Source organism: Natator depressus, chromosome 9, assembly GCF_965152275.1.
Source record: "Natator depressus isolate rNatDep1 chromosome 9, rNatDep2.hap1, whole genome shotgun sequence".
NCBI lineage: Eukaryota > Metazoa > Chordata > Testudines > Cheloniidae > Natator > Natator depressus.
This window is the reverse complement of record NC_134242.1, coordinates 26829532-26844275: the sequence shown is the minus strand read 5'-3', so window position 1 is coordinate 26844275 and position 14744 is coordinate 26829532. Positions and strand designations below refer to the sequence as shown.

General features: G+C 41.0%; 1 protein-coding gene across 1 annotated transcript in view; it reads left to right on the top strand.

Annotated features, from left to right (window-relative positions):
- MED12L (mediator complex subunit 12L) overlaps window positions 1-14744 on the top strand; it is a 328770-nt gene that overhangs the window by 287587 nt on the left and 26439 nt on the right. Inside the window, exons 38-39 of the mRNA XM_074963764.1 lie at window positions 1122-1333; window positions 10652-10702. Coding sequence (XP_074819865.1) covers window positions 1122-1333; window positions 10652-10702 — 263 coding nt within the window. The remainder of the gene's footprint in view (window positions 1-1121; window positions 1334-10651; window positions 10703-14744) is intronic.

Below are 14744 nucleotides of genomic sequence, written 5' to 3'. Positions count from 1 at the left end.
CTTCTCCAGACTAAACAACCCCATTTTTTTTCAGTCTTCTCTCAGAGGTCATGTTTTCTAGACCTTTAATCATTTTTGTTGCTTTTCTCTGGACTTTCTCCAATTTGTCCACATCTTTCCTGAAATGTGGTGCCTAGAACTGGACACAATACTCTGGTTGAGGCCTAATCAGCAAGGAGTAGAGCAGAAGACTTACTTCTTGTGTCTTGCTTACAACACTCCTGCTAATGCAGCCCAGAATGATGTTTGCTTTTTTTGCGACGTTGTTAACTCATATTTAGCTTGTGGTCCACTGAGACTCTCAGATCCCTTTCCGCAGCACTCTTTCCAAGGCAGTCATTTCCGATTTTCTATGTGCAACTGATTGTTCCTTCCTAAGTGCAGTACTTTACATTTGTCTGTATTGAATTTCATTCTGTTTACTTCAGACCATTTCTCCAGTTTGTCTAGATCATTTTGAGTTTTAATCCTATCCTCCAAAGCACTTGCAACCCCACCCACCTCACCTACGTTGCCCACTTCCAGGCAAGTTTGGGGCAAGCATACCCCATCAGAAGGGCCTAGAATTTAGGACCATTCACTTAGATCTGCCCCTCTGAAACATTTCCTAGAAAGGCATTTCTACCGATGTACTCCTCAAAACGTTCTGATGGTCTCTTATTAAATGACCTTTGTATGTTTCCCAAATCCATTCAGGATTGTATTCATTGCTTTGGGCAAGCACTCTAGTTTGTTTTTCTGATGTCAAACTGTTGCAATTTGAACAGTTATTTTGAATGTTGTTTGGACGCAGTAATTGTCTCCTCTCTCATTTTCACATCTGAGGCACTTGGATATTACAGTTTTGGGCACCAGCTCCATTATTAGAACCTAGAAAATGGATAGACTTCCAGTAAAGCTCTATTTTAAAGGTGCTCTGCTCTTTTTTGTAAACCGTGCTTGCCTTCTTAATTGTTTTGGCTGGAAATATTAATCTCAATCCAATTCTCTGCCTTTAAAGAGACAGACCGCTTACGATAGTTTATTTGTATTCGATATGCAGTAGAATAGACAGATTAACAGTGATCTGTCAGCCCTTTTGCTTTAAAAGACAGGGAAAACATTTATATTTTGTTTTTTAGGTTCCAGATTGGATCCTACAGGCTCTTTTGTTCCAACGAACACAAAACAAGCCCTGTCTAACATGCTACAGAGGCGTTCTGGTACCATGATGCAGCCACCCTCCATACATGCAATTACGTCTCAGCAGCAGCTGCTCCAGATGAAACTTCTGCAGCAGCAGCAGCAACAGCGGCTACTCAGGCAGCAAGCCCAAACAAGACCTTTCCAACAGGTTTGTTCAAACCCCAAAACATGGAGAGGGAGGCCTTTCTTTCATCTTGTATTATAGTTAATTGCATGTAGCCGATGAGCCATCTGAGGTTATTTTGATCTCAGTTTACTGCTACAGCAGTAGGTCCATGTACTCCAAGTCTTGTTCCACCAGGGCCATTTATTCTTTATTTGTCAAACCAACCACTTTGTCTGTGTGTCCTTTTTAATTCTACTGCAAATCTCATGAAATCATTGGCTGGTCTTCTAATGCTTAATGTCCTTTAACTTCCCTCTGCTAATCTGTTTAATGAGTGTACTGATATTTTAAATGTATGTAAGTAGGGTCAGACCCTTTTTTACAGGCAGCATGTGTAGAATTGAATACGTTTTGTAAAGCACTACAGAAAGGAAAGTATCATTAGAGATTGCAAATCCCTACGACCCTATTCTGATCTCAATTACGGGTCACTTATCTTATAAAACTGGGTGTTACTTAAAACTTCAACAGGTGATAAAGAAGAATAAAATTCTACCACTGGCCCATGCCAGCTGACTCTGGCTAAGGGGCTGTTTCATTGGGGTATAGACATTGGGGCTTGGGCTGGAGCCTGAGCTCTAGGACCCTCCCACATGTTCGTCATTTTGTTGTGCACATTTTGTTGTGGTAAGTTGCAGTTCAGCTTCTAACATCGTTTTTGCCTTTCCTATAACCCTGAGACTGAATCTGAAATAAAAGGCTCCTATGAATCTTCATACTGGTATTGTCAATATTATGTGTACTTTAGGAGAATACTACAGACTTTTTATTATTCTTGGAGCTGCATATAATTTTTAAAAAGCACATCACCTTAGACTGTTTCTAAATTCCCTCAAGGTGAGAATCTGAGAGAGCTTTTCACATTCATGCTGCTTGATCCAATATACTGCCAGACTGGGTAAACCAAATTTGCTCTGTTTCTGCTGTTTAATAACAACCTTAATTACATTTAATAATTCCAGAATTTCCAGGGGGAGCCATTTACACACATGGGGGAGTGTTTCCTCTCTCTCTAAAAATTTCTGATGTTTCATAAAGAGCAACGAACAAATGTTATACACAAAACCACACTTATATGTAAGTATGTGGGAGGTGCTATGTAAGTATGTGGGAGGTGCACAACTTGAACCTAGTTTCCTGGAGATTGCTGCAGGTCCCTCCCAAAGCTGATGGCTTAATCAGAGCTAAAGAACAGTATTTAAAAATAAAATTGGCTTCCAGATCCCTGTTACAAAAAATTTATATATGAAACTTGAGTGATTTGTTGCCCTGCCCTTTCACATCTTGCTCTTACTGCTGTTTTCAAATCTTTCAAAATCTGCTTCTTGGACATTCTTGGAACAAAAACTTCATCTTTCCTGTAAGGAAATCCTTGGCACCAATAAATATACAGTTGAGCATCAAGCCATTTTTTTTTCCTTTGGCTTATTGCGCCGAGGGAGTAGTACTTTTTTCTAGGAAATGTTTTGCTAATCTGACCTTTGTAAAATGGTATGTTTGTCATCTCGTGCAAGTGACTGTGGATGTGTTCATTATTGGCCAAGAATGGATGAACAGCAGCTCCTGATGTACAATATACACACATAAATGAAAAGCAAATAAAATAAGCCACTTCAACACAAGTCCTAAGAAAGTTGATGAGTAAATTCTATTGTTTTTCCAGTATAAGTTGCAATTTCATTGCCAATTTGTTGATGGTAATCATATAAAGGATCCATTTGTGGGTAAAATTTGCTGAAGAATTTTGTTTCCCTAAGAATAAGGGCTTCTCTCATCTGATTATTCATATATTGGGGGCGGGGAGGACAGACTCCACTTAACTGTGGTAGAGTCCTTGCAAAACTAGATCAGCAAGTTGTTTAGTTTGCGGAAACAACTTAAATACATCAAATTTCCATTTCTCGAGAATGTGTTATGCTTTTCTCAATAAGTGAATTTAACGCTTATGAAAAGTGCTGACTGCACAGTCCTGCAGACACTTGTCTTCTGTTTATCCATAGAGCAGATGAAACCCTGTTAGCAGACCTGCAAGCTCCCACCACAATAGATCACCACGTTATATAACCTGTCAATCTGAGGTATCTATCTAGGCTCGGTGTTTATATACAGGATATTGATAGACAATTACTGCCCAGTGTGTGAACCAAATATAGAATGACCAACATTTCCCAGAGCTTCATTTTGTTGAATTTTATAAACAGTGTAAACTATGTCAAACATAAACTACCCGTCTTCACTTTTAAGGCTCTTTTGGCCTATCCCTATGCTATATATCATCTCATATACTATCATGATGTCGACTTCTGCCTCCACTCTGACAAAGATACCTGTCTTGATTGCCCATTTATCAAATTTTCCAGCAAGTACCTACCTGCTTTGTCCTATGCTGCATGAAAGGAGCTCCCTGTAAATATCCATAAAACTATTTCATTATCCTCCTGCAAATCCCTTCTTAAACCTCTCCTCTGCTGTGATGCCTACAAAAACCTCAACAATGATTAGAAAGCTGGTATGCTGAGACAGCTGCTTAGCACATTGTTCATAATCATCTCATTACCTTGTGCTTTCCCCATATGTCTGTTGTCTCTTCATTAGACTGAAAGCTCTGTACAGCAGGGACTGTCTTTTTGTTATGTGCTTATAGGGTGGCTAACACAATGGGGCCTGTATTGCTCTTTTGGGGCCCTGAAGTTCTGCTGCAGCACAAATAGTAAATTATGATACATAGCACTATTCACAAGCGGTGGCTTGGTGTTTGACAGCCAAAGAGAGAGAGAAACTCCATTTGTTCACTTCCCATGCGCTCCTCTGTACTTCTCAGATGGAAATAGGACAAATTCCAGCACTGTTGTGGTTTCTTCCTTGAGGATTTTCTTTCCTCATGTCTGTTGTCCCTCAGAATGAGGCAAGTTACTAGCATTTAGAACTCAGTTAGTTCATGCTGTACAAATGCTGTTGATTTTTGTTGGCACAAATACCCATAACCAAATACTACTGGGGCGAAGTGCTACTCCTCTGTAGGGCCAGGAAATTCACTTCCTTCTGTTCGGCACTGAAGAGGGGTTGACTGCAGGAAACTGTATGAGTCTTAAGATCCGAACAAATATTAGAACACCCACAAGATATTGGGGGTTTTGTGTGGGCTTCTCCCATCCCCATGGCGGACATGGGGAACTTTCCATATTATAGAACTGTATTGTGTTTGACACACTGCTGATTGTGACTTAGTGATCAGTGTAGAACAAATGAGCCCAGATACTACTGTAAGGGATGGCGGTACAAAACCCATAAATAAGAGAGAAACTGTGACAGCCAACCTGATTAAACCCCAATCGACTTGTACTGTAGACAAATCCAAGGGGAACTTGGGAGGGTTTGCAGCTGTGTAGGAGAGACTGCTCTTCTGAACAGCAGGAACTTCTGTGCAGCTTTCCATTTAAAATCCACCCACATCCCTGGGGACCTACAGAGAACAGCTGTTCCTTGGTTTCTTCCCACTCCTAGTCCTAACCCCGGCAGACACTATGGTCTGTCACTAAATTTAGGGGGCTCATCAGGGCAACAGGCAAAAATATAACTATGAAGAGCAGAGAGTAGTATGTTGGTTTCAGATATTTTATTATTGTTATTTATTACTGTAGCGCTTAGAGACCATTGTGCTAGGCATAGTGCAAATATGTAACAGTGCCTTCCCCAAAGATCTTTTATTGATTACTATTTTCTTTTTATCAAAGAATTAAGAAGTGGTTTAGAAAGAACGTCAGTCAATAAAATATAAAAAGGAAAAAAACCTTCAATTGTTTTGCTTCGTTTTAGTTGCAGGTTAAAAGATAATACAAATTACAAACCAGATAAGACTAAAAAAGACTCCCACTAATAAGAAATAAGATCTCAAATTATATTAAAATTAGGTGTAATGATCAACCATATATAGCGATCCAACATTTCCCATTTCATAGAAAGTAATCCAGCTACAAGATTTCCTATATTAAGCAACATTATTAAGGGCCCAACTCAGTACTACTTACTTAAAGGTCCCTTGGCTTCATATTCACAAGATAGAGTATCGATATCAGCAAATCTCTGCCTGAATAAGTAGTGTTAAATATACAGAAGCCTAAACGAAACTCCTAATTGTTTTATCCTCTCATTTAAGAACACCCCTAACTGTAATGGTTATGCTGACAAAAAAACCTGTGTAGATGCAAAAGAGTAATACATTTAATTTAATTTGGTAATGAATCAGTTTAAGCTACATCAATATACACCGGATTTAAATCAGTTTAAGAGTATCCAGATAGGTGTTTTGCATTGGCTTCACTAAATTAGTTTTTAAACCTTTTAGTTAAACCTGTGCAGTTTTATGCATAGACAAGGCTTTCACAACATGCAACAGGGCTTGGTACAGACATTTGGGTTGGCCACTGCCAAGGTTGTGTATATAATGCCAGGCTCAGGCTCTTTGTGGTGTCATCTGTTTCCTGGGACTTTTATCTGTGATTAAAGGGCCTACTGACAGCATCTGTAGCTGTCTATACTAAACATATTACCAAAATATTCCCCTCATTGCCATTGGTGGCAGTTATAGTGCAGAGATGGCTCCTCTGCCTGCTGGCATTTTTAACACCACATAGTTTAGATCTGCTCTGAGCCTTATCTACACTGAGGTTTAATGCACTGGTGGAGTTGCACAGGTGTTAGCAACAATGGGGAAAATTTTGGCAAAAGAATTCGAGAGTCGATAAGCACTTTAAAAGTATAAGTTGATTTCACAGGCTTCCCAGGCACATGCTGTCATACAACCAGAAATTCTTGTGAACGCTCTGCAGCCTTTTCCTCCATTGTTCAAATACAGTAGTGGGACTGAAAAATTTGCCAGTTTTACCTAAGTGAAAAAGACATGGTCATGTCAGCATTTGCGATATTTCTTTTTGTTTCCCTGGGCTTAGTACAGGAAATACCTTGAAAATTGGAAGGGGAAAAAAAGCCTCCCCCCCCCCCCCAAAAAAAAAAAAATGTTAGCAGCTGCAAATCTTATCTTTATTTAAGGCATTCGGTAAGTTTTGGGCACCACCATCATGAGCTATATTTTTTTAAGGGGTGGTGAAGCAAAGAGAGTTTCTTAAATATTTCTATTTCTGTATGTTGCTGTCATCTGGAAAATTGGAAATGTTTCTCACTGACATAAGTAGCACAGTCTATTTCACAAAACATCCATAGTATGCAATTCTATAGGACCCCCTAGATTCTTCTATATAAATCCAGAAGGAACCAACACTTTTGAGCTGGTGGGACTGTAAATGCCATTCTGTTAAAAACTTTTAGCTATAAAGTAAACATCAGTCGCTATTAAAAACTATTATTTGCTCCACTGATTTCAAATATTACATATAAAATAAAAGGCTACTGTGAATTACAAGGAATCCTATAATAGTTTATAGACCGTTTAGAATTCCTGTACAGAAATCTTATAACAATGCTATGCTTGATTAGCACCACAAAACACCTGTAAGCAATTTTTAGTGTTCCTGAGGAACAATTTTCTGATGGTAAATACAAATAGGCAGTACAAAGATTTTTGTTTAGTTAGGGAAAAAAAGTATGTCATTTATTTTTTTTTCTATTAATTTATTATGTACAATGAAGAATGAAGGATTAATACATAACAGTTGCCTTGGATATTTGGAAATTGCTTTTTTGTGTTGTTTTGGTGAATGAATTTACTAAGTTGTAATAAGGTGATTGCTATGATTTAAATGACAGAGTAAAATTAGTTGATATTTTTATTACAATAAAATAGTATGTTTCTTGGCTGTTAGTTTTCTGCAATGTATAACCTAGATCATTTTAAAATAAGATACATTAAGACATAAATGAGTCACATTATGACCAAAGTTACATTAGTATAATGCCAAAGTAATACCATTGACTGCAATTCAGCTTCTTTGCACTTACACAGATGTAGTTGTATCAGAGTTGTACCCTAGAGTAACAGCAGAATCCGGCACCATTTCTTTATTAAAGACAAACAATTACTGATGCAAAGAACATGTATTTTACTATTTGTGATTAAGAATGTAATCATCCACTTTCATGTAGAAAATGTCTGTGGTGTTGACACTAGACTTGCAGTTGATTTTAATGGTAAGTGTAAAGATTCAATGAGGGAAACCATGAATTACAAATGCTTGAAGTAGGGGTCCAGCCTGAGTTTCACAATGAGAGCCTAAGGGTATGTCTTCGCTACCCGCCGGATCGGCGCGCAGCAATCAATCCAACGGGGATCAATTTATCGCGTCTAGTCTAGAAGTGATAAATTGACCCCCAAGCGCTCTCCCGTCGACTCCTGTACTCCAGCGCCGCAAGAGGCGCAGGCAGAGTCGACGGGGGAGCGGCAGCAGTCGACTCACCGCAGTGGAGACACCACGGTAAGTGGATCTAAGTATGTCGACTTCAGCTACGTTATTCAGGTAGCTGAAGTTGCGTAACTAAGATCGATTTCTCTCCCTCCCACCCCCCCAGTGTAGACCATGGCTAAGTGCAGTTAGGTATGTTGTGTTAAGAGGATCAGAAGATAACCAGCCAGTCAGTGTAGTAGATGAAGCCCTTGAGCGTGTTAATCTAGCTGTGGGTCTAGGAAGTTGTGGTTGAGATCTAAATTCCCTGTAGATTTATCTGCTACAAAACAAACTCTTTGTGATATCCTGATATCAGTATTCTGACAGTTTGTAAGATCATCTTAACCATATTTCTCTATTCCCAGAAGATGTGATGTTTCTGTGTCAGCTATGGCTAGAAATGAATCACTTATTGATGACTTAGTGGTTTTGTTCCTCCTAGTCATAGGAGATCAAATATTTGTTTTTATTAGATCTGCACGGTAATGCAAAACATGTTGCGGAAGGCAGTCCACAGATGCAGTGTTTACTCATCTTCCATATTTTTGTTCTGAGGAACATATAGAATATGCATGTTCTTCCAGTGTGGAAGTACACTTATTTTAATTATAACATTTAAAATACTGTAAATTCAGGAAAAAAGTTTTTACTGACATTATTTTACCATGTTTTTAAATGGAAATATTTTGTAAAAAATTGTTTTAAAAAGTGAACAGTTAAAGGACTTTTCTAATATGGCCTACCGCAGGTTTGTACTCCTTCAGCACGAGTTAAAACAGTACCAGATAAAGAACATAATTTGATGATAAATGTAGTTGCTTAGATGGATATTTTTCTGTGAGGTGCATTACTATGACGTTGTGCGTCAAATGCAGTAATCTCATTGCTGTTGAACAGCTGGTGTATCTGTAACCCGTTTTCGATCTGATACTCTGAAACTACTACTTGCCCTCACATCACATTGATTTCAGTGTGTGTTGAAAATGCTCAACATCTCTCAGTGACAAGGTGCACAACACTTTTGAGGATTGGATTTATGGAGAAGAGCAAGTAGAGTGTATAGAAGTATTGTTTATATCGGTGTGACCTGCACCTCCTCTAGCTCTCATCTCCTCCCTGGTCTGTTGACGTCTCCTCTTGTGTTCACCCTCTATGGCCTGCTAGCAACACCAGCTGGTTGTGATTGGACACCAGAAACTCTACACAGTAGCCTCTCTCCTTGGAGGTTCTGTTTGAGGATGTTTGCATGGAACTGTCCACACAACAGTAATCTATATATTTATTAAAAATAGAGAAAAAATGTAATTAAAACAAAAGAAACCATTTGCTTAACACATCTATATTTACACTTCCCATAATCTAGATAGGGCATTCTCAGGTAAATTACAGAAGAAAAAAGGAAAGGGTTGAATAGCTTACATCTCTTGAAGGTAATCCCCTCTCTGTTAAGACTGTCAGCCTCCCTTGCTCTCTAAATATCAGCTCTTCTCTAATGTCTCCAGGACCTGCTTATCAAACCGCTTTTTACGGGTCAGTTTGCATGTTCCAATGTGCCTTTCCTAAACCAGTAGAGAGAGAAGATGGCATAGGCGCCGACTCCGTGGGTGCTCCAGCGCTAGAGCACCCACAGGGAAAAATTGGTGGGTGCTCTGCACCCACGGGCAACCAAGCTCCCCTCCCCGCCCCCTCACCTAACCTCCGCCTCCTCCCCATAGCGCGCCGCGTCTCCACTTCTCCTCCCAGCACTTGCTGTCGCAAAACAGCTGTTTCGCGGCATAACAAGCTCCGGGAGGGTCGGGGAGGAGTGGGAATGCTGCGTGCTCAGGGGAGGAGGCAGGGAAAAGGTGGGGCTGGGGCAGGGATTTGGGGAAGGGGTTGGAAAGGGGGGCACAGGGGTGGAGTAGAGGTGGGGCTGGGGGCAGAGGGGGGGGTCGAGCACCCACCAATGCCAGCAGAAGTTGACGCCTATGGAAGGTGGGTGAGGTAATATCTTTTATTAGACCCAGTTCGGTTGTTATGCTTAACAATCTGTTCTACCTTGCATTTAGCTGTGTGGCTTGGAGTACCTTTCCCAGACCTGAAGAAGAGCCACAGTGGTGTGGCTCAAAAGTTTGTCTTTCTCACAAACAGAAGTTGGCCCAATAAAAGATATTTCCTAATCCAGGGCAGTTACTCCCAATTTCCAAACCAGATTCCTCCATTTACCTGTGCACACAATAGGGTTTGGGAATTTGCTGCATTGGGAGATGGACCATTGAGGACATGAGTACCTGTTGATGATGATTAATAGCTGTCTTTCAAATGCTTAGCTGCCTAGCTCAATGACCACATTTCACAGAGCAAGTTGTCTGGTTGTGTCTAGTTTAAAATCCATTCCAGCAATTTTTTTCCCCTTTTGCCAAGAAATGAGAGTTGTGGTCAGGTCCCCAGACCTTCTGTGATACCCTGAAGCTTTTTACTCTTAAACTCATTTATTTTAAATAGCTTGTGCAAAACTGTTAAACATGAGGTGCATTTGAAATCGTTTGTCTCAGATCATATTCACCTGTCATGTTCTCAGTTGTTTATCAGGTTCTTCCAAATGGCAAAAGGATTAAAAATAAAAGGGTGTAAAAATATCTGATACTAATCCTTCTAAAGATAATACATTTGGTAAGTGGATTGTGTTACTGCTGATGGTGGATGTATAGTAAAATGATAATTATTTTCAGACTCTTATGAAAGGATGTCACTAGCCTTTTCTCATCAATGCAATAACTATGTTATAAAAATGTCATGTAAACTGAAGTAATTTATATATAATAATAGTGTTTGGGTTAAGGGAACCACTTTGCTAATGAACTAAAGCTAATATTTATTCTCTGTATTGTTTGCCATTTTCCTGCCTGTTCTTTTCCTTCAGGATGTCTGTAACACTGCTGTAGCTCTTCAAGAAGGCTTTGACAACATAATGGTAACCACACTGCTGTCTTCAACTTTTTTTTTCTTTTGCACAAACATGCATTTCTTTCAACTTACAAGCTGCACAGTTTGCTGTAAATGAGAATGATATGCTTTGAGCTCCCCTGTTACTCAGATAGAGTGTGCGCATGTGTGTAACTAGGGTGACCAGATTGCAGGAGTAAAATATTGGGACACATGGTGGAGGGGCAGCCACAGGCTCATAGCCCCCACTGGAACGATGGGGGAGGGAGGTACACAGCCCTAGGAAGCTGCAAGGTGGGGGGGGGGTGGCACACGGCCTGGCTCCAGCCCCACCTGCAAACTGCAGGGACGCACAGCCCCAGCTCCAGCCCATGCTGTGGGTCGGGGGGCACATGGCCCCGGCCCCGGCTCCAGCCCCTGCAGAAACCATGTGTCGGGGGCGCACGGACCTGGCACCAACTGCATGCTGCGGGTCTGGGGTGCACAGCCTGGGCTCCAGCCCTGGCTGCAATGGGGGAAGTCTCAGGGCTGGGGCAGTGAGTTGGGGTGGGGGAGGGGGGTTCAGGGTGCTGACTCCGGGAGGGAGTTTGGTGGCAGGGGCTTGCGGTGCTGGAGGGGGTGTGGGCTCTGGGTGGCGCTTACCTCAGGTGGCTCCCCAGAAGTGGCAACATTTCCCTCTGGGTCATAGGTGGAGGTGCAGGTAGGTGACCCTGTGTGCTGCCTCGTGGGCAGGCGCCACCTCCACAGCTCCCATTGGCCGCGGTTCCCAGCCAATGGGAACTGCAGAGCCAGCGCTCATGGCGGGGGCAGCATGTAGAGCCCCCCCCCCCCCCCCCCCAGGACCCAAAGGGAGATATCGCCACTTCCGGGGAGCTGTGCGGAGCCAGTCAGGTAGGGAACCTGCCAACCCCACGTCAGCTGGGGGCCTGACAACCCTACAATATCGGGACAAATGGTGTCCCGATCATACATCAGTCCAGACGCGGGACAGAGAGTTCAATCTCAGGACAATCCCAATTTTATCGGGACATGTGGTCACCCTATGTGTAGATTACATATACACATGCACACATGGAGTGTTCCTTTAGACACATTTCCTATTATTTTCCTGTTTTAAATATTTCATATTTTTTGTTCTACAAGATTAAAGGAGAGATGTTTCTGATGCCACGCACATCTAAGCATGACCCATATCTTCACAATCTGCCCATATCTTCATGCTGATTGCTGGTTTTGCTCCAGTTTTTACCTTCCAACACCTCCCTGCTTTGAGCTTCTATTATGCCAGCTTTTAATCATTTAGTAAAATGAGACTTACGGGATTCTGCAGTAGTGTTCCCAGTACTGCTCCATGGACTGACTGACAGATGAGCTGTAAAAGTAGTGTGGGCAACATGCTTCTCAGCACCCTATTTCATGCCATCAAAAATTCCAGAGAAGCAATTAATTCCATTCAGATTATGGGCATAGGCCTGTTCCTGCTCCCACTTAAGTGGATAGTAGTTCTGCCATTTCATCAATGGAAGCAGAGTTCTTCCTTGCCCCTCTGTACTTGGAGCCCCCCTTCCTCCCCCAAATGCTTGTGATCTTGGATCTCGTGCATGCATGGACTGTGCACTGCACTGCTGTCATATTACTGAGCCACCTCGGAAAGCAAGTTTTATAATAAATGTATTTTAGATTTTGCATCAAGTAAAAGAACTATCAGTACAGCATGTTGACATATGAGTGCTAAATATTGAAACATAAACCCTTATCCCCATTTCAGAAGTCAGAAGATAAATGATGTTTCATGATAAATATAGTGTGTAGCATATTTTACATTTTTGTATTAGTACTGAGTTTTTATCAGAAATTGGAGAAAATCATATACATTTTCTAGCTAACCTTTTATGAAAGGATATTGTGTCTCTGGGATGTCTGTTATCCAAGGGTCAAGTTTTAATGGAGCATAGCTCCCATTTAGGTACCAAGATAAATGGCCAAGTTTTTAAAAAAAATCTCAGCATACTAGGTGGTCTATTAAAGCTGAGATCTTTTAAAAATCTGCTTACAAATGTCACAGTGGGGACCTTTTGAGTGCTGAGCACCTTTGAAAATCGGACCTAAATGGCTTGTGACTTGACATTTTGTCAGCAGACAAGGGGTAAAATCTTGACCCTGTTGAAGTCAATAAGAGTTGTGCCATTGATTTCAATGGGGCCAGAAATTTCATCCAAATTAAAAAAAAATGAATAAAATTACTTGATTAAAAATTAATCTATTGCTGTGGCTTGGTGAGGTTCCCATTCTAAAAGCTGTGTTGATGGCTTGCAAGGCATTATTGATTGGGAAAGTTAAGTTTCAAACTTGGTTGTATGCCTTACTTCCAGTCCTGGGGAGCACTGTTTATGTTGGTAAAGCATTAATTGATAGAGAGAGACAAACTAAATCAATCTTTGTAAAAATATCTGCTGGATGCTGTGATTTTAATATTTTATATATTTCCAATAAATATTTTTATTTACTGGAGACTTGGCAGCAAAGGGATATAGTTTGGCATCTGTGCAGTTCATAAAACAAGTCTAGATTTATTGTGGGCATACAGTGGAGTCTTTCATTTTATACAAATGTATCAAACCATGATATTTATAGTCTGAATCATAGAATATCAGGGTTGGAAGGGACCTCAGGAGGTCATCTTGTCCAACCCCCTGCTCAAAGCAGGACCAATCCCCAATTTTTGCCCCATATCCCTAAATGGCCCCCTCAAGGATTGAACTGACAACCCTGGGTTTAGCAGGCCAAAGCTCAAACTACTGAGCTGTCCCTCCCCCCAAATAAGTGTTAGTGTTTTGCTCTCTGTTTCCAAACACAGATTTTGTTGCCAACCTGGCTGAGGTAGCTCAGGCTGCTTAAATGGTCTATGTCAATTCTATTGCCTTACTATAAAAGGTAACTTATGACCACACAACTTACCAGACAGTGTATTCAGTTCAGTTCCAGTTGCAGTGAGCTTTGCTGCATTTTATTTTATACATGATCAGATCATAAGATAACATTGTTACTATTGTAAGCTTGCATCGGCTCTCAGAAGTGCTCATTTTTGTTACATGCATGCACGATTCCATTTCTCACCAATTCACTTGCATGCTAGTTTACTCCTGACTAAGTAATGCCTGTTCTGATAAGCCTTTAGAATTTATTAAAAAAAAAAAAATCACAGAATACTTGCTCACACCATTGGAATTTTCTCTGTGGTTGCCTGCTGCTCTGGATAAAGTTGATTTGTATCCTGCCTAGCTAATAGCTTTTTGTTTTAAAGTTCACTTTTGCCTGTACTGATAGCTCTTGTCTGACCTAATGCCTTATTGCTCAAGTGGTACCCCTTAGACTGTGGTCATAAATAAAAATATGCTCTGCTTTGTAACTCATAAAACATAGCCTGCTGGGCTTCAGGTTGTACCTTTTAATTGTTGAGAAAAGTCTGTGTATGAATTTTATGAACAAGAGTAATTAAATTTGGGGGTTCCTGCCTACAACTTGGTTCTGTCTGTGAAATCATACGTCTAGTCAGCATTTTCTTCATGAATTAGGGCTCAATTCAACTCCTACTGAAGTTTATGGAAGTGTTTCCATTGATTTCAGTGGGAGTTGAATGGGGCCATTATTAAATGAGTGGACAAATTTCCATTCTCCATTGACTTCATTGCCAGTTGGACATATTTATCAGTAGAAGAACCAGAAGCAATGATGACAAAGGGCTGACACATTCCACTGAACCCCTAGAAAAGAATGTGGGCATCTGGTTCAGGCCTTGAGTCTTTTCTGCTGCTCTTTTCCCAGAGTACAGTACAACTAACCCCAGGTTTTCAGGGGGTTGGGCTTTGTCTGGCTTTCCCTGGACCGCTGAGCCCTCTGTACCACCAATTTGGTGTATCCCTCTCACACTGTGATACTGTTGTTAAGCCACAAACCTCTGGCAGGTGCTGCACTTACACAGACATACACAGGCAGGGACACACCCAACTGAGTTACATGAATGCTTTGCCAGTCGCTCATGAACCAACAATAGAGAGTCCCCAGCCAAT